We start from the raw sequence: 17,813 nt of genomic DNA, 5'->3' as shown, positions 1-17,813 counted from the left end.
CAACTTCTTAACGTTCCGACAGGGGAGAGACCCTGCGACGATTCTGCGCCTCAGCCACATCCGGAAAGGGACGAAACAGCCTCTGGGACCTCTCCTAGTGGATTTGGGCCCACACGGACCAGGCCAAATGGGGGGAGAAGTCACCACATCGCCTTGAGGCTTGAGACCGCACCCCTGGCCACCAAATGGCCGCTGAGCCCCGGGAGCCTGGGGAAGGCGTAGGACCCTATTGAGGAAGTCACGGCCCTCCGAGGGAGAGGAGTGCGTGTTTGGGAGCGAAGCTCTCCTTGGATTTCCCTGAGGAGCGTGACTCGGAACTGGGAACTGGCCTGGGCCCGCCCCTCGGCCCCTCCTCCTGCCCCCACCTCGGCGCGCGGTGCTCAGCCAGCCGTGGGAGCGCGCGTCCCGGCCACCCCCAAGCACCTTGGGGCCACACCATCCCTTAGAGACCTTGGAGGGGCTTAGTACCTGGAGGGGAAGGAAAGGTACCAAGAATTGTGGTCACGGTCGTCCTGAGTTTTACGGTTTCTCTCTCCACCGAGAGCCACCTTTCCGCCTTCCCCGAGGCCTGCGGGAGCGCAGGCCTCTGAGTTGCGGGAGTGGGCGCGAGGGTGTGCCCAGGCGCGCGGGCGGGCGGCCGGAAACGGTTCCCGGAGGGGACTCGTGAGTTCCTGGAGTCCTGTAGATGTGTTTCCTCAAGAGCATGAGAGAGAAAGATGCGGGCTTGAGGCCAACTTCAGGTCAGTTTGTTCGTGAAAGTCCGTCGGTGTGTCAGTCTGTCTCTCCTGTTCATTCGTACAGAGCGAGGCCACCTTTCCCCCGCCCCACATGAAGCCTTCCAGGCTCTGCCGAAGGGCCAAAGCCGGGGGACTCTGAGGCCTGGCGGGAGAGGCCCTTGATGTGCACCCTTGTGTTCTGATCCTAAGCTCAAGCTGCCCAGGTGCCCACTCAGGGTCAAGCTAGAAAACCTACGTGGGAAAGGAGGACTCGAAAAGCTACCTCACACCCAATGCAGGATGAAGCCCTAACGTCGGTGCGATGTCCGCGTACCTACCCCTTGGCATCTCACTGCCGACCCATCCGGGGGTCCGGATCGGCGGTGGCGGGAGAGGGAAGGATGGTGGAGTTGGGTTGGTACAGGACGGAGGTGGAGATGTAAAAATGGGGGAAAGAAACAAGACTGGTGGGGATGTGGGCTGGGAACGTGGGGTGGGGATGGACTTGGGGCAGCCTCGGATAGCGACAGCTTTGGCCCCCTTTGGAGAGGCAGGTCGGGCTGTGTGTTACCACCCCCACGTCCCCACCCCCCACACCGGAAAATAAAGCTAATGATGTAGTAATTTAGGAGGGGGTAAGGGGCTGGGCGACCGGAGGGAGGGCCGATGGGGAGCTCGTGCCCCAACAGCGAAGACGAACAGCTGTGGAGGCTCTGTCCGCTGCTCAGGCTTCCCAACAGGTTAGCTAGACGGGGATCCACCCGGCGTTTCTCAGGAAAGTGGGGAGGAGTGTGTGGGGGGAGGCAGACTGAGAGAGAGAGGGAGAGAGAGCCTCACAAGAGGACAGAGGGTGGGAGGAAGGAAAAGAGAGATAGGAGCGAGAACGCACGCCGGCGCGGTTTAAAAGGAGACACACTTCCTAATGAATATTTATCCGCCGCTGCTTCCTGCTCCAGGCTTCCCTTACCTTGCCGCAGGTAAGATTTCCCCGGCGCCCCAGCCCTGGGGGTCCTCCCACCTCCCCCCAGTCATTCTCGGGGCACCGAAGGCCAGGCGGAAGGGTTCTTGGCAGCCGGGGAGTGGGGCGCAGGCTCCACTCCGGTTCGGCTGGGGCGCGGTGGCTTGCGACTCCGCACTGCCACAGACCGCGTGCTCCGGCTACTTGTGTGGGGTGGGTGTGAGTGCGTGTATAAGAGTGTGTGTGACAAAGAGGTGTGCGCCCGCGAGCACGCACGCCTGTTTTCCGCGCGCTCTGAGGACATTTTACGAGTTTACACTCGGACACCCCGGATTTCTTGGCTTTGCCTTTCTCTGCTCCCCCTCCTCTTGCCTCTCCACCTCCCCCACCCCACCCCACCCCCACCCCCAGCTGCTGTGGCGCTCTTCTGTGGGCTATTGTAAAGCTAGTGCGGGCTCCCGGAGAGGGATCCTGGGTCTCTTATAAAAGAGGGTGTCTATTGGGTTATAAACCCCCACAAAGGCGTCCTGGCCAAGGTGTCCCCCGCCCCCCTTCCTGTCGGCGACGCTCCTCCACCCTCCTCCACACAACTTGGGGTACCAGGGCCCACAACGGAGCTAAGGGTGATCGGGACCCGCGGGTACTGGGTGAACCTTTGCGGGGACCGCCGGCCAGTGGTCCTGGGCTAAAACTGGGAGTCCGAGGACACCCAGGGTGAGGGCGCCACTTACACCCCCCCCAAACTTCTCCTCCCGCCTTGCTCCGCGGGAGGAGCACAGGGAATTTGGGGCGGCTAGGGGAAAACCGGGAAGTAGGCCGGGGAGGGGCTGACGAGTTCTTAAATGGACTTACCGGGCACCTGTTGAGACTCTGTTTGGGATCGGCAGGCTCCGGAGCTGCGCGAAGTGGACACACAAAACCAAAAGACGAAGTTGGAAAAGAAAAGTCTTTCTCTGGCCTTGCTCAGCGTGGCCGGTCAAGCTCGCAGTTCAGCGCTAGGGTCAGGCGGCTGTAGAGCCAAAAGCAACTTTGCCAGGTACCTGGCCACTCTAGTGCTCCCCCTCCCTCATCCCACGCCTTCCCAGCTCGGAGGCCGGGGACTGGGAGCCCGCAGACAGCGCAGGCAGTTCGGCTTAACCCGGGCAGGCTTTCTAAGCCCTGTTCAGAAGTCAAAAGCAGCAGCGCCGCCGCCTCGGTGCGGCCTTTCATGACGCGGTCGCTCCTTATGCTTGTGCCTCGCCCTCTCTGGTCGCCCCGGACAGAGCCCCCGGTGCCGGGCCGCTCCCTTCCTTCTAAATCCCCTTCGGGTCATTGCGCTACCAGCACCGGGCCATGCGTTTCTCCTGCCAGCCGTGTGGTTCTTAAAGAGCCGCACCCCCCCTACCCCCCGCCCTGCGCGCTCCCCCGACCCCCGCCTCCCACCCTTCTCCTCGGATCTAGCCCCCCACGCCGACGCCCCGACCGTTGCCCGCGGACTCCTAGCCCCCTCCCCTCGCCTCCTCCCCTGAGCAGTTGGTAGGCCTGGCCTTGGGGCCGCAGAGCTGAGTTTTACCCTTTGCCTCAGGTCCACTTTCTCTCCAACACCGTCCGCCCCGCACTTCGCGGCTCCCACCTTTGCCTTTTAGGTGAATCAAGGCCCCAACATCGCCTTGCCCAGCAGAGATGATGCCTACAAATTGGTAGTTTAGGCTTGAAGTAGGGTGTCCCTGGGATGATAAATGGGGTGAGGCATGTCAGTTGAGCTGGGGAAGAGAGAGGTCTCCCCAGACCGCATGGACTTAAAAGGCTCTCCCATCCCAGGGGCCTGCCAGGCCTTTTAGCAGAGAGTGAGGGCTGGCTGGGTGACATTCATTTCTAGAGGTGGCCACCCTGCAATGGTGTCCCAGGGTTATTAACCAGGGCAGCCCGCGCTGTGTGTCTGAGGCATTGTGGGCATATGTGTTGGGGGGGGTGACTTCCAGAAAGCCCAGAATGTGGCTATGAGAGTAGCCTGCTTCCTAAACCCAGGGCATTAATCCCCCCAAAAGTAACCCTTAAAAGCCCAAGAGCTGGGTGAGCAAGGAGGAACCTTGAGTGACAACTGTCCAGGGAAAAGGGCATCGAGGAGAGCGGGGGCAGAGATGAAAGGAAGTCTGCTATTTCAGAGGACTGTGGCACAACTCTGCTAGGTTTCTTTATATTTGCTGGCCAACCAGTCGCCGGCTCCATCGATTAGAGGGGAAGTAGTTAGTGGCTCTGGTCACCCTTTCTTCCAGAACCATCCCTCTCTTCCTTTCCCTCGGGCCTTTTTTTTTTTAGTCCCAATCGCACTAAATAGCAGCTAGTTGGTCCTGTACAGGGTGGCCCTGCCTGGAGCATTCTCTCCAGGCTTTCTAACAACTGGAAACATGAGTAAAGAGAGATTAGAGAGAGCCTGGCTGTCCTGTGGGGTGGGCAGGGTGGACCGTAGTACCAACTGGCATAACACTTGGCTGGATCTGTGGATGGCGAGGGCAACGATGGTTTGAATAAGTGAGTGTGCGCATCCCTTCTCAAATCCAAGCCCTAGCAACGAATTCTGGCTGTCAGAAGTGGATCACTGCAAAGAAGTAGGTGGCCTCTTGGGCAGTTGAGACCAAAGGAACTTGACGAGGGGGGGGGGATGGAAGGCTGACACTGCCCCCAGGAATCTACCCACTGCCACCCCAATATTAGGCCAGAGGCATCTTTAAGGACCTGAGGTGACTAACTGGTTTGAAACTGGCCATTTTGGGACAGGTTGACCATGTTCTGTCTGGGCTACAACCTGAGGCTGCAAAAATCCAAGCCCCAACCCATCAGGCTCCCATTCTCCTTATCCCCCACCTCTTTCTTGGGGCTGGGCCTTGTTTGTGCCCACTCTCCTGGGCCTGGCAGTGGGAAATGCAGTGGCCCAAGGCAGAGCCAAACTCCTCTTGTTTGAGAATGTGGGGGGCGGAGGGGCCTTCAGCGGGTGGTGGGACTCATTAGGCAGAGCGGGGTGCCGAGAGGTGCGCGCCGCCAGCCCCGGAGGCCGCCTTTGAGCCGTCGGGGCGGCTTCATTAAGCGGCGCTAACAAGGCATACAAATGCCGGCCCAGCAGCTTTCTTGCAGTGGCGGGGCCTTAGCAGGGCGCCAGGCTAATGAGGGTCACTCAAAAGGGCTGATCAAATATTCAAATTTCACCGCACGCCGGGAACTTTTATGTGCGGAGAAAGTTGAGGCAACTGAGCTGTGTTTACTGTCCCGGGCCACAATTGCTTGGAGCGCGGGTCCCGGGAGGCTAAGGCAGGGGGCGGGGTGGGGGGTGCAGGGAGGGAGCAGTTGTTGTTGTTGTTGTTGTTTTTCAATCAAAGGAAAGTAATCGGGGTCCTTGAAGGGCTTCGAGGCCTCCCCGCCTGAGTGCTGCGCTCCTCTGCGCCCTCCTCCACCGCCAGCGCCTAACGCCTCAGTTTGTAGCTTGCGGGGAGCCCCAGACCGCAGGCCACTGAGCCAGCTCCCGCCTCCTGTCGTCCAGGGCGCCGGAAGGGGCGTTGCCCCTCACTACAAACTGGCATTAAGGAGCAGAGCAAGGCCGAATGAGTGCAGCTGCCCCAGACCTTGGATGCTCTGAGGCTTGCAGACTCCTTGGCTTTCCTGTTAACCCAAAACAAGGAGAGAGTGGAAGTCTCCAGCACCTCTCCGGTTGGTGGTGTGAATGCTGCGGCTGGGGCTGACATTTGTAAATAAAGGTCCAGTAAGTCCTGGTAAAGAAAGGCACTCTCCAGCCCAAACGCCCTTTCTCCTAGAACCACCTGTACGCTTTCCTTCCGGTCGCCTGGGCCAGAACTGAGCAAGGATGGTGGTGACAATTTTGTGACCTCGGCCTGTACCGGCGCTAAGTCCCAGATCCCGGAGTCTGGGCGGCGGGACGGCAAGGGAAACCTAGAGGCCCCGCAGGCTGACCTATCCATTCCGATCTCCCACCTCTGAGACACCCGGGGTGCAGGCGCCCCCTACGCGTCACCCCCTTCAGGATTATCTCCCGGCCCTCTCGCAGCCCAGCTCCTCGGGGCACCAGAGGTACTGGGAAGGCGGCCTGGGCCCCAGAACCAGAGGTCCTTCTGCTTCTATCCCGCTCCCAAACACTCAGAGCCTGGGGATTTGGTTGCGGGGGGGATCCTCCGGTGCTCCGCAGCTTCCCCCACCCCGCGGCGCGCCCCCTCCCTCCCTCTCCTGTCCCCGCACACCAGTCAGCACTCCTAGACCGAGACCTAGTCAAGCCCGCGCCCCCAGATCCGCCGGGAGCCACTCCAGTCATCGGCGCCGAGGACCGACCGACCCGCCTTCCTTCCTAGCTATTGGGACTTGCAACTTACGGGCTCCGGGCGGCGGGCGTGGTGCTTGGGGCCAGAGCAGAGAGGTGCTGGCGGCAGCGGGACTGCAAGGTGGGCTCGGCGGGCGGCGCGGAGCTGCGCCTGGCGGGGTGGCTCTGACAGCCCGGGCTACGGGTCCGCCCCGCCGCGCCCGGCCCTGTCCCGGAACACAAAGCTGCGCGCCTGGCCGCCTCCCTCCGCCTGGCTTTGCACTCCAGAGCCGTGGCTGCTACCGGAGACGGTGGGGTGCAGCGGCTCGGCAAGCATCCCAGCCGAAGCTGGGGCAAGGGTGTCGCCCAGCTGAGTATCAGCCCCACTTGCCTCAATTCTCCTTGAGTGGCGAAGGTTTTCGATTTCAGCCCTTTTGGCAGAGCCCCGCGGCACCTGCTCAGCCTCGCTCCGGGGCCGACAGCTCTTCGGCTGGGAGAGGCCCTGTCGCCCCCACCCGGAGGCGGGGGTTTCGGGGGACGGGGAGGGGACTGGCTGGGTTCACCCGCCCTCCCGGCGCCTGGGTCCTCGGCTCCAGGGGTTGCAGTTTCGGGGTCACGAGCTGCTTTCAAAAAGTTGAACACAATATTCGGAAACCCACCCGTAGGAATTCTCCCCCACACGCGGCACAATACCCACTCCCCTCCCTTTTTCATTCCTTCCTCCCCCGCTTCCTCCTCCTGCCCCTTCCCCCTCCCACCCCTCAGCCTATAATCCTTCCCCTACCAGAGAAAGGGATCGGGAAGAAAAGATGAAGTGTCTGTTTTTGTGTCCCAACCTTAGGGCTCTTTCTGGGCCCGCAGTGAACGACCGCCCCAGCCTCGCAGCTGAGCAGAAAATGACCCACGCCCTGGACGAAGACGCATGGAGATCACCCTAAGTGGGGCTTGGCTGGTCTTCCCTTTGGGCGAATAATTTCCTGCCTCAGTCCTCGGGTTTAAAACCATCGACCCTCGGCTGCCTCGGGCTGAGTGGACCAGTGCCGGGCCCCCTCGCCCAGGCCAGAGCTTCCCTGCCGCTGCGGAGCTTCCAACGCAGCTTTCGCTTCTCCACCTAGGAGGCCTGGCACTTCGGGAGTCAAGGCCTCGTGAGGGCTACAGCTCGGGGGGTTTAGGGGCTGGGACACTCACAGCCCCAGTCACGTTAGTTTTCCCATTTAAATTCTCTCGCAATCTCTCTTCCCTCATTGAGATCTCCAAAGTGCTGTGGACTCGGCACCTCGCTCCCAGATCTGCATCGGAATGTAGAAAAGATCTTTAAAAAAAAAAAAGAAAAGAAAGTTTTGAATTCCTCAATGATTTTTCTTCTGGAAAGGCAGCTTAGGATAATTATGTCAGCTTTATTGAGGGCAGATTAGTTGAGGTCTGGACGCTGCGTTTCAATACACGTTGTACACGGGCCGACAATGTGGGCATTGTTGGCTACTGTGTGTGAACTCATTCAAAATATACACTTTTAAACACCAAACTGAGTCCTGTCTAAATATACACAGTGCTCAGAGGAAAGACGTCTCTGACCCCGACAAATCTGCGTAAATCACACTTCATAGTTACAGAAGCCTCACAAAGGGAGGCCCGGCTCAAGATGCTGATTACATCTTCTTAAAAGCGACATACCTTAGACTAAATACTCATGCCCAGACTGGGGGCTGCAGCGACCAGAGGGAAGGAGGGCTCTGTCCATTCAATGGGCATTTTGGGGTCTGTTTTAGGCTTGTGATGTTACTTTCCTTAGAGAAATTCGACAGTTTTTTTTTTTTTCCTTTACAAGCAATTTCCAGGCCTATCCACTTCTTTGTGGCAGTCTCCAAAGTTTGAGTGTCCTTCGGCAGCGGGTGGGCAGGCCCACAACTTCGGCGGGGGAACTGGGCATTGGGAGGGGGGCGTCCAGTGAGCTCCCAGGCTTGTCAGCTTGCGAACCTCCTCTGTAGCTCCTAGGGGAAGCTGCTGAAGTCTAGGAGGAAACAAAGAGGAGGGTTGCTATTTAAGATAGAAAGAAATCTACTGTTATTTCTCCTGCTATTTTAAAATTCAGGGCAATAGGGGAAATCAAGGTTCTTTGACTAGGAGCCCCAGTAAAGAGAAGCCAATTCCAGTTCGGAGGAAGTTGGGGTAAATGTGGCTGATACTCAGGAAGGGGGGGGGCCAGAATGGCTTCCAGCATCCTGGCTTCTGGGCTCCTGCACCCAGGCACCAGATGTCCCCCGAAATCCCGGGGCGCAGCAGCCTGCAGGACCAGGGTCAGCTCGCGGTGGGTCCCACGATCTCATCTATCTTATCTTCCTCGCCACTGCTAGTGCTCACATAGGCAGAAAGAGGCGGCCGGACTGCACACCATGTGCAAACCATGTCCTCTTCGCCTGTCTCCTCGGGCTGGCCCTCGGTCTTCACGCAGCACGAGGAGCCTCTCACCTCCCTACAAAATTCACCCACCCTTTAGTTGTTCGTCCCCTTCAATAACTCTATGCCCGTGGCTTTTTAAATTTCTGGGTCAACTTCTTTGGGGAAGAGAGAAGAAGGGAACTCAGAGACAACGAGAGAGAGAGAGAGAGAGAGAGAGAGAGAGAGAGAGAGAGAGAGAGAGAAGTGGGGGACGTGGTGCGATTAAGAGTTGCAAACATTAAAAAAAAAATTCTCTTTCTCCCCCTCTCCCTCTCTTCCTCCTCTCCCGCTCGCTCCCCCCACCCACCCACCCCCGACTCTGGCTAAGTGGTAAAACCGTCCTTACGTTCTCGGTATTGATTGGCAGGGCTGACAGTGATTGGCAGTGGTTGCCGTGGCAACGCCACAACGACACGCCGCAGACCAATAGAAAAGCGAAACAAAATGTTTCAATGCCGCACTCACTGTGGATTTAGGGGAGATATTATGAGGCTGTTGTCATTAGGGCGATTGCTGTGGAATCGCTGAATCTTGACTCGGCGGTGGTTGGCTCTCGCGCTCCTCCCGCGCTCCCTCTCCCTCTCTCTGTCTCGGGCTCGCTTTCTGCGCGCGCGCACCGGGCCGCTCTCCTTCCTCCCTCTCTATGTGGCTGCGCGGGTGTGTGTGTGTGTGGATGTGTGTGGGGTGTGGGTGTCCCTTACGCCCTTCCTCCTCCCCCTCCTCCTGCTCCCCCCTCCTTTCCTTCTCCTCCTCCCCCCTCTCCTCTCCCTCCTCCTGGTCCTCAGCGCCCCTCTCCTCCTCTTCCTCCCCTCTCTCTTCCTCTCCCTGAATTTTCTCCTCTCCTCTCAGGTCAGTCCATGGTATTCCGCTCCCCCCTAGACCTCTATTCCTCCCACTTCTTGTTGCCAAACTTCGCCGATTCTCACCACCGCTCCCTACTTCTGGCGAGTAGCGGCGGCGGGACCGGTGCGGGAGGCGGCGGCGGCGCGGGCGGCGGCGGCGGCGGGAACTGTGCGGGAGGCGGCGGTGCTGGCGGAGCAGGCGGCGGCGGCGGCGGCGGCGGCTCCAGGGCCCCCCCGGAAGAGTTGTCCATGTTCCAGCTGCCCACCCTCAACTTCTCGCCGGAGCAGGTGGCCAGCGTCTGCGAGACGCTGGAGGAGACGGGCGACATCGAGCGGCTGGGCCGCTTCCTCTGGTCGCTGCCCGTGGCCCCCGGGGCGTGCGAGGCCATCAACAAGCACGAGTCGATCCTGCGCGCGCGCGCCGTGGTCGCCTTCCACACGGGCAACTTCCGCGACCTCTACCACATCCTGGAGAACCACAAGTTCACCAAGGAGTCCCACGGCAAGCTGCAAGCCATGTGGCTCGAGGCGCACTACCAGGAAGCCGAGAAGCTGCGCGGCCGCCCGCTCGGCCCGGTGGACAAGTACCGCGTGCGCAAGAAGTTCCCGCTGCCGCGCACCATCTGGGACGGCGAGCAGAAGACGCACTGCTTCAAGGAGCGGACTCGGAGCCTGCTGCGGGAATGGTACCTGCAGGACCCCTACCCCAACCCCAGCAAGAAACGAGAACTGGCGCAGGCCACCGGCCTCACTCCCACGCAAGTAGGCAACTGGTTTAAGAACCGGAGGCAGCGCGACCGCGCCGCGGCGGCCAAGAACAGGTCAGTGGCGGGGCCCCGCGGCCTGGCTACCGTCTCCGGGACCCGGGAGGGGGAGAAGGGTTGAAATGAGAGCGGGTAGGTAGGTCAAGGTGCCAGGGGCTCCGGAGCTCGGAAGAAGCCACGACCCCCTGGCCGGTTGCAGAAAGTTTTCACTTGCCCAGGCGCGCTGAAGAGGGGCGGGCTGTGGGTTCACTGATTTGCTTTGCCTGAGAGGGGCTTTCGTCAGCGGGGAGAGTGTATGTGCGAGATCCTGAGTACCCACAGCCCCTGGTCCCGGCCCCTGGGAGCCTTAGCCTTGTGCTTTTCCCGCAGCACCTCACCTCTTCAGTCCGGTCCCAAGCTCGGGGCTCCTCGCGAGCCTGCAAATGGGAAAGGAAGGAGGGACAGTGCTCTTTGCCATCTGGTTCTTATTTCCATGCATCGTGCAAACCGGGGGAGAGGTCTACAAATGTCAGGGAGAGGAAACTGAACCGGGGTCCCTATCACAAAGGGAAAATGCTGGCGGTCACCATGCAGCGGGCCTCCTTCTGAAAGCATTACAAGTTGCCTGACCAGGGGCAGGAAAGTCGCTCTGGGAGTGGAGAGGCCGTGTGTTAGCCCTCTTGCCTCGGCCAAAGAGCATCCCCTCGGTCCACCACATTGTAAAGCGGGCAGGAACAGTTTTGCTGCTGGCAAGTTGGCCACAGAGTCACCAAGTTGTACTGGGCTTGACCACCCATAAGAGTTGAGCTGGGGAGGAAGTAAGGGGGAAAATAACTAGAAGGGATGATGGGGAAAGGAGAAAGGAGTGAGGTGGAAAGGAGGAAGGGAATAAGTTGTGCGAAAGCCCTGACGAGGAACTTGTTTCCCTACCCAGCTGGGATAGGGGTTGGGCCTAGCCTACAGCAGTGAGCAGGCCCCTGGTGCTCACAACTGTGGGGGGCTGGGGGCCGAGCGTGAGTTCCTGGAGTTACTATGTTCCGGTTTAGGTGGCTCAGGCCTGAGCCTTCAGCCCTCTCACCCGCCTTTGGAGCCAAGTTTTCGCCTAATAGGGGAAGTGCCCAGGTCCCCGGGAAGGCCTCTTTGTGGGGAGAGCTCAGAGACACTAGGTTCCTGCAGCCGCTGCTTGGCCCCAGGAAAGGGGCAGCTGGAGGCTGTTTTGCGCTCCCCTCCTGACTTCTCACCCTCCCCTTTTCTCTCCCTCCTCTTTCCTCACTTTTCTGCTCTCTGCTTCCATGTTTTCTCTTCCCCCGGCTCCTGCGCTCTGCGCAGCCAGTCCTACACCGGAGTGTGTTTGGGGAGCTGGGCCGGGAGCACAGCGGCTCTCGTGGCAGACGGCTTACTTTGAACCGTACGAGGGGCTGGGAAGGAAGCAACACCCTGTCTGTCCCTCTCCGACTTCCGCCTATTCGGGGCTCGGTGTCCTCAGCTGCGTGCGCCCAGGCCTCCCCAGGCGGCCGGCCTCGGGTTCCACCCCTCTTCGGAGGCCGGCCCCTGTCTGGGAAGACTTGGGAAGCTCGAGGGAGCCCCGAGGAGAGCAGAGGAGTCAAGGCCCGAGCAGGGGAGGTTCTGCGGCGCTCAAGAAGCGGCCTGGTGCTTGGAAGAGGGGATGAGCGCTGAGTGAAGTCGGGGGCGGTAGCGAAGGGCGTGGAGTGGGGGAGGCCGGGGAGCAAGGGAGGAGGCAGGCCCTGCTCCGGGCGGCGTGGGCTCCGGGAGGCGGCTTGGAGGAGACGGGTGGCGCGGCCGCTGTGTCAGGGCAGGCGCCGCTCTCTGTCTCCTGCAGGCTCCAGCACCAGGCCATCGGACCGAGCGGCATGCGCTCGCTGGCCGAGCCCGGCTGCCCCACGCATGGCTCGGCAGAGTCGCCGTCCACGGCGGCCAGCCCCACCACCAGCGTGTCCAGCCTGACGGAGCGCGCGGACACCGGCACCTCCATCCTCTCGGTAACCTCCAGCGACTCGGAATGTGATGTATGATACCCAAGGCCGCCCTCCTCCCCATCTTTCCCCTCCTCATCCCCCTCCTCCTCCTCGACCTCTTCCTCTTCCTCCTCTTCCTCCTCCAGCCCCAGAACAAACCTGTATCAGGATACACAATCATACACACACAAGTACGCACACACTCCCACCCCCGCCAAAAATATATAAAAACCAAGAAAAATAAATTTAACGCAAACCATCAACAACTCCCAACCACCATCTACCACCACAGCCACCCCAAAGGACCGCGACGTCAACAGACAGTCACAAACGCTGATGTTGTGGGCAGAAAACATAAAAGAGGTGACAATTGTATACTTTCTAGGACAAGCCCGGCTTCTCCTTTCGGTTCCCACGGACCCGGCACCCCACCTGCATGACGATTTATTTGTATCTGGGAAAATATTCTCTCTAGTTTAAAACGATTTAAAAAGAATCGACTATACAAAAACCGACCGCCACCACGATGACAAGACAACAAAAGCAAAACAGACAAAAAGAGAAAAAAAATAAAACCGCCATCTCCCTTTGGAATTTGTTTAAAAAAAAAAAAAAAAACTCCTGGAGAGGGAAATAGCAAATGTTTCTGGCCTTTTGTTGCTCTCTCTCTCTTTTTTCCTCTCTCTCTCACTCTCTTTCTTTCTCTCTGTTTTTAAGTCCAAGTATTGGTCAAACAAGATGCAATTTTCTGTTTTTTGTTCAGCAGACAATCATTTTCTTCGTAAGCACCTTTTTCTCTCCACTCTGTCACTGCCTGTGTGGGTACTGGTTATAAATGTGGAAAAAGAATAGTTATGACTGTAACAGATTTTTATTTTTATTTCAAAATTTTATATGAATTATGTATATCTTAATGATCGGTCATTTTCCCAGTTTGTAATATATGTGTAGAAATTGCCTGTATATGATATTGCTTTTTCTCCTCTCCCTTTCTTTCTTTCTCTCTTCTCCCTCCTTCTTCCCCCTCCCTGCTCACCTGTCTCTTTCCTTTCTGGGGGTTCCTCTCCCCCTCGGTGTTCCAGGCGTCCACTTGGCAGTTAAGGCGAGCTGGGGGGGGGCTAGGGTAGGAAGAGGGACCCTGTCGCTAGCAAAAGCGGAGAGTGAGACCGTAGTATTCTTATGCAAAAGCTATTTCAAGTATTTCCTAGCTGCTTTGGAGATATCTCTCACTCCCCGTAGGGCGCTTTCACTGTTATCTTAACTGCGTGTTTATCTATATGTAAAAACTTTCTAAAGCAAATACAGTATTCTCCATTTTCTTATCACTCCTGGAGACTGGTGTTTTTGTCCGCCTAGTGCCAAAGCCCCGGGGTGCTGCGGCCCGACCTTCCTTCCACTCCAGCTCTGGCGACAGAGCTGGAGCAGAAATTGAAGGCTGAGCCTGAGCATTTTTCCTGGAGGAGGGAAGGGAGAAAATGGGAACAAGCCCTTCAGAAGAGAACCCAAGCCAAATCCTGAGCAAAGAGGCAGAGAGGGTGCTGGTTTCTTCAGCGCCAACTGCCAGGCCTGGATCCCCAGGAGCTACAGCCTGCGGCGGCCCCTGGGCGTCATGGGGGGAGTGCTCCGCGTCTTTGGGTTGTTGCTTTTTTTTTTTCTTCTTTCTTTTTTAAGGGGAAACATACAAGGTCACCAAATCCAAGCATCCACCTTGAGTCCAGCTGACAGGTTTTGTCTTCTTTTGGGGTGGGGGGCAACTATAGACTGGGTGGGGAGGGCAGAAAGCACAAGGTAGAAGAAGTTTAAGGAGTTCAGAGTCTAGAATCGGAATGGACCGCCCTTCTCACCGTCAGTGTGTGTGTCAGTGTGACTGGATGACGTGCCTGCTGGGTTCTCCCTGAAATTTCTTCCCATCTTTGGGGATTTACTGGAATTCCTTGAAGCCCAAGACATTTCAGAAGCAACTTACATTTTAAACCAAAAACAAAACAAAATCACCTCCTTTGGCTAACCAGAGCCCGCTGGCCCCAGGCCTCCCTGTGGGGACCGTGCAGGGTCCCCACAGTTCCCTGGGACGGCGCAGCTGGTGGTGCCTCCGCTGCTCTGGGCCGGGCTGGGGCCAAGCCCATGTCGCCCTGTGAGGAGCCGAAGAGGTAATATCAGAAAACTTGCCTTCACTTGAAAGCCTAATTTCCAAAGCAAGGAGGATTAGGAAGAAACATGCCTGATATTTTTGTGCCTGTTTCCAAACTAATGTGACTTCCGATTTCCTTTTGGCCCAGTCCCCGGCAGCACCCTAGGGTTCATGCAGGCTGGGTGGGACAGAGAGGCGGCCAGACCCAAGGGTGCCTTGGGTGGGCGAGTGGGTCCTTGGATGCCCGGGACCCCTGCTTTGCATGAAGCAGAAGGCTCCCTCCAGCATTCTTACAACCAGGGCATGCAGGCAACCTCCAGAGCTCCGGAGATCTGTGGCCTGTCAGAGTCTCTGTGTGTGTTCGCCACCCTGGGAAACACTCCTCACGATGCCACATTCCAGGCAGTGTTGACCCGGGGGGGGGGGGGGGAGGCATTTGGAGAAGGGGCTGCCTGGGTCCTACCCAGCTTGAACCTCTGTTCCAGTGCACACAATAATGGCCTGGATGAGGGGATCTGTCCTCTACCCTTGTTTTTGTAAATCGCTTGTCACATCCTGACCATATCTTGGGCCTGGAAACTCAGACAGTGTGGAGCGTCTGGGTGGACCCCACCCAGCTGCCCAAGCAGAATTTATGGGTGGACAGAAAGGTGTGCCACTGCTGAAGAGTGACTTCTGGGAGGGCCTTGACGCCTTGACTGGTGACACTAGGGAGCAAATGCCTTTTTGTCTGGGGGCAGGAGACAAACCTGTGGAGCTAAACATCCTTTCTTCTCTCAACATACCCTACAGAGGAAGCAAGTTTCGGGCACCCAGTGCCCATTTCCCCCTCCGCTACTGACAGGGGGCTAAGACCCCACCGCAGCCTTCAGCTACGAAGCCAGGCCCTGCTGGGTGCTACCCACCTGCCATTGGTCAGCCTTGCTATCTGTCATCTTTCACTCTCTCTTATCTCCTGTGTTTCCGCCCACGTCTGTACAAATACAAACACTAGTCTTCCCTTGCTGACCTTACCTACAGATTCCGCACAGGAGAGGCAGGAGTGCTTGTTGTGAGTGGTGTAGACGTGTGCACTTCTGAATGCTGGGCTTCCTCCATGCAGTTGAGGTCCACATATAAAGTGATGCATATGTGTGACCTTTGATGCAAATGTCTGTACAGTGCATCGGTGTGTGTCCAGTATGTGTTTTCATGTATATAGTTTATAGTGGAGGTATTTGTGTGTGGCTTGGGCAGTTTATATGTGCCTCGTTCTGCAAGGAGCGGTTCCAGTACGCCTACAGGATTCCGTGCATGCAGGGCCTTTCTGCGCAGTGGGCATGCGTGTCATGGGATTCTGGTGTGGACATGTGTGGCTTTCCTTGTTCTAGTCACCCAGCAGCTATGATCACCAGGCCAACCATCCCTAGTGGACCTTCCTTTCCTTTTGAGGAATGGGTTTTCTTTGACCGAAGGGTAGAAGGGAGATGTGCTCTATGGCCTCCCCAGTCTACCCTTTACCCTGATCCACTGAGGATATTACGTTGGATTTGGCCCCTGCCTCTTTAAACATCAGAGTGAGGGGGAAGAGGCCCCTTTCTCTCCAGAAATCCTTTTGTCAGCTGTGTGCCCAGTCTTCTTTCTGGGTCCCTCAAAGCCACTGCAAGATAGTCGGCATCCTAGGGGCTGTGGGGCAGAATCCAGGACAAGGCCTGCCTGAAGCCCTGCTGGCTGAAAAGCCAGCTCAGCTGCCATGCGCAGCTCCTGCAGCCTGGAATGGTGCAGACCGTGCCTTCTGTGCAGGGTGCAATGGTGTGTACTGTCAAGAGGGCCTCAGCAGGCTGGGTAAGAAGGCTGCCACGTTAACCATCCATCCCCTCTGTCGGGCCTGAGGCAGCCCTGGGCCAGCTCCTCACCTGCTGCTGTGCCAGAGTATTGGCTCACATGCACCCCAGCACAGTGCGCTTCCACCTGGCGCCTCAGAGCTTCCCCTGGGTACAGAGGCCCGGGGCAGCCTTCTCTAGTATGTAAGGGGCTTGAAGAATAGCAGCCAATTTGGGGATATTCTCTTCATTGCTACCTCCCTCAAAGAAAAACAATGGCAATCTGGGATTGGCACTGGAAACCTAACCTGGCAGAATGGGATTCGAAACCGGGAAAATCTGTATCAAAGTCATTGAGCCCTAGGAGCAGCCTGCCAGAGGGAAGACAGGTCAATCAGCTCCTTCCTGCCTGCTCACCTCCCCCACCCCCACTCCAGCTAGGGCCCTGAGCCCCAACTTGGCCCCTCTTCTTGCCCTCCTACAATCCTGCGGAATCGACTGCCCAGCGCGCCAGCGCAGTTGATTATCCCAGGCGAGATGTATAGCTGATTTAAATGAAATGACCTGGAAGCGGCCCCGGCATGGGGTGGGGATGCTGATCAATGGTCAGACTGGATGCACAAGAGCCTGGCCGTCTGGGCTGGGATTGGAGAAGAAGGCCAGTGATGGCTGGACTTTGGACTCCAGTGAGGTGCTGGGAGGGCCAGGCCAAGGCCTAGGTGGGCTGAGTGGGGGTGGGACATGAACGCTGGTGGGGGCTGTGCCAGAGAGTGCTCCCTTAGCTTCTTACAAAATGATACCTGGCCAGCTCAGCACATTCTGGACCCAGCACGTTGCTCAGGTCAACAGAGCTTGCAGCCTAGCTCCAGGCCTGTGGCGTCCTGGGCATGCCTGGCCTCCCAGGGCATCAGAGGCTGTCTCTTCTCACTCTCCCTTTCTCTGCCTCTGTGGCCTTCCCAGTGCCTGCCTAAGTCTTGGTCTTTGTATGGCTGTCACCTGGAGCACCGGCTGTGGCCTCTGGGACTTTTCTGGGCCTTCCCTTCATCCGCTTCACCCTCTTCACCCCCAAGCACTGAGATTGAGAGGTCCAGCCCACCTGACACAAGCCTCCAAGTCGTTCATCCACTCCCCACCTCTTCCAGCCTCAGCTGAGTTGAGGCTCCTTTGCCCTGTTGGAGGGCCCCCGGTCCGAGGGAGGGCAGAAGGGAGCCAGGGAGGAGGGAGCAGTGCTAGCCAGGCTCCAATTTCTCCGGTCAGCTGAGCACAACTTTCCATTTGAGTGTATTCATGCAGCGGCTGATTGAGCTCCGCTGTGCTGGGCAGGGCTCCGCAGGAGCAGGCAGGCTCAACCAGGCTGACAGAGGCTACACCAGACACACACACACTCAATTATCTACACAAACACCCCCCCAACTTACATGTTATGCACTCACCTCATCGCCCCCATCATATGCCTAGCATAGCCCTTTCCCTTATTGCCCACCTGTCCCCAGAGCAGGTTCCTAACACCCATAGACTTTCTTCCCTACGCCACGCAGGGCCTGCCTTTCTGATTTCTTTTTACAGATTGGTCCTTAGACACAAACACAAGAACCTTCCATCCTCTGTCTCCCCTACAGGCACACTGTCCAGGGCGCACGCACTCCAAGCCATACAGATGCACACAAACATGCCCACTCACCCAGTGGCACCCTCCTACAGAGCTTTCCAGAGCTAGCTACACTGCAAAGGAAAATACCTGTCTGCATAAAACAGCATTAGCACCAATACACATTTAGTGCACAACCTGTTACATACAGTACAGTGGGCTGGGTCTTGCCAAAAGTTCACGTGCAAGAAAGGGAGCAGATGAGCAGTAAGTACATTCAGAGAATGCAGCCACGATATATTCACCAGAACAAACACACAGAGGATATGCAGAGGA

General features: G+C 57.7%; 1 protein-coding gene across 2 annotated transcripts; it reads left to right on the top strand.

The window, feature by feature from the left end:
• Positions 1 to 685: 685 nt before the first annotated feature.
• Positions 686 to 12,013, top strand: SIX3 (SIX homeobox 3). Of its 2 annotated transcripts, none has more exons than XM_054565806.1 (3): positions 686 to 740; positions 9,245 to 10,058; positions 11,821 to 12,013. In XM_054565806.1, exons 1-3 carry the CDS (start codon positions 686 to 688, stop codon positions 12,011 to 12,013), a joined length of 1,062 nt encoding a protein of 353 aa, XP_054421781.1. The 2 variants fall into 2 exon arrangements, with proteins under 2 accessions (XP_054421781.1, XP_054421773.1); XM_054565798.1 differs by lacking the exon at positions 686 to 740 and adding an exon at positions 1,639 to 1,693.
• The last annotated feature ends 5,800 nt before the right edge of the window (positions 12,014 to 17,813 follow it).

Source organism: Pteronotus mesoamericanus, unplaced genomic scaffold (genome assembly GCF_021234165.1).
Source record: "Pteronotus mesoamericanus isolate MK-2021 breed Mesoamerican mustached bat unplaced genomic scaffold, CSHL_Meso_final contig_101, whole genome shotgun sequence".
Classification (NCBI taxonomy): domain Eukaryota; kingdom Metazoa; phylum Chordata; class Mammalia; order Chiroptera; family Mormoopidae; genus Pteronotus; species Pteronotus mesoamericanus.
The sequence above is the reverse complement of the archived record's forward strand: the minus strand, read 5'-3'. Positions and strand labels throughout refer to the sequence as shown.

Excerpts from the sequence above, each read along its gene's own strand:
- SIX3 (XM_054565806.1), top strand. The coding sequence starts at position 686 with ATGTGTTTCCTCAAGAGCATGAGAGAGAAAGATGCGGGCTTGAGGCCA. Across the intron at positions 741-9,244 it reads GGGCTTGAGGCCAACTTCAG|GTCAGTCCATGGTATTCCGC; the intron begins GTCAGTTTGTTC and ends CTCTCCTCTCAG. Across the intron at positions 10,059-11,820 it reads GCCGCGGCGGCCAAGAACAG|GCTCCAGCACCAGGCCATCG; the intron begins GTCAGTGGCGGG and ends TGTCTCCTGCAG.